The 382-nt window shown below is 54.5% G+C and overlaps 1 protein-coding gene across 1 annotated transcript in view; it reads left to right on the plus strand.

Moving 5' to 3' along the window:
• LOC119588245 (glycine-rich protein DOT1-like) overlaps nt 1-382 on the plus strand; it is a 4,058-nt gene that overhangs the window by 782 nt on the left and 2,894 nt on the right. The window contains exon 2 of the mRNA XM_037936941.1: nt 17-133. Coding sequence (XP_037792869.1) covers nt 17-133 — 117 coding nt within the window. The remainder of the gene's footprint in view (nt 1-16; nt 134-382) is intronic.

The raw sequence follows: 382 nt of genomic DNA on the forward strand, positions 1-382 counted from the left end.
AGTGTGCTCCCCGCAGTTTTCCTTGGAAGTGGAAAGCTCTCTGGGGGTGGAGGCGGTGGATTCGGAGGTGGTGGCAGTGGAGGCGGCGGATTCGGAGGCAGCGGCGTTGGGGCTGGTGGATTCGGAGGTAGCGGTAGGTTGGTAGCGGCAGTGGATTCGGTGGCAGTGGCAGTGGAAGCAGTGGCGGAGGAGGGGCATCGGCTTTGGCAACGGTTTTGGTAGCGGAGGCGGAGGAGGCAGCGGCCGTGGAAGCGGTGGCTATGGAAAATGAAGCTACGCGCCCAGATGTAAGTCTTCCTGACTGAGAAAAATAAAATTAATATAAACCAAAGGCGTTTTTACTCATTATCTACAATATTCACGCTATAAGTTATATTTGCTT

The sequence above is a fragment of the Penaeus monodon genome, chromosome 23 (assembly GCF_015228065.2).
Source record: "Penaeus monodon isolate SGIC_2016 chromosome 23, NSTDA_Pmon_1, whole genome shotgun sequence".
In the NCBI taxonomy this organism is placed as follows: domain Eukaryota; kingdom Metazoa; phylum Arthropoda; class Malacostraca; order Decapoda; family Penaeidae; genus Penaeus; species Penaeus monodon.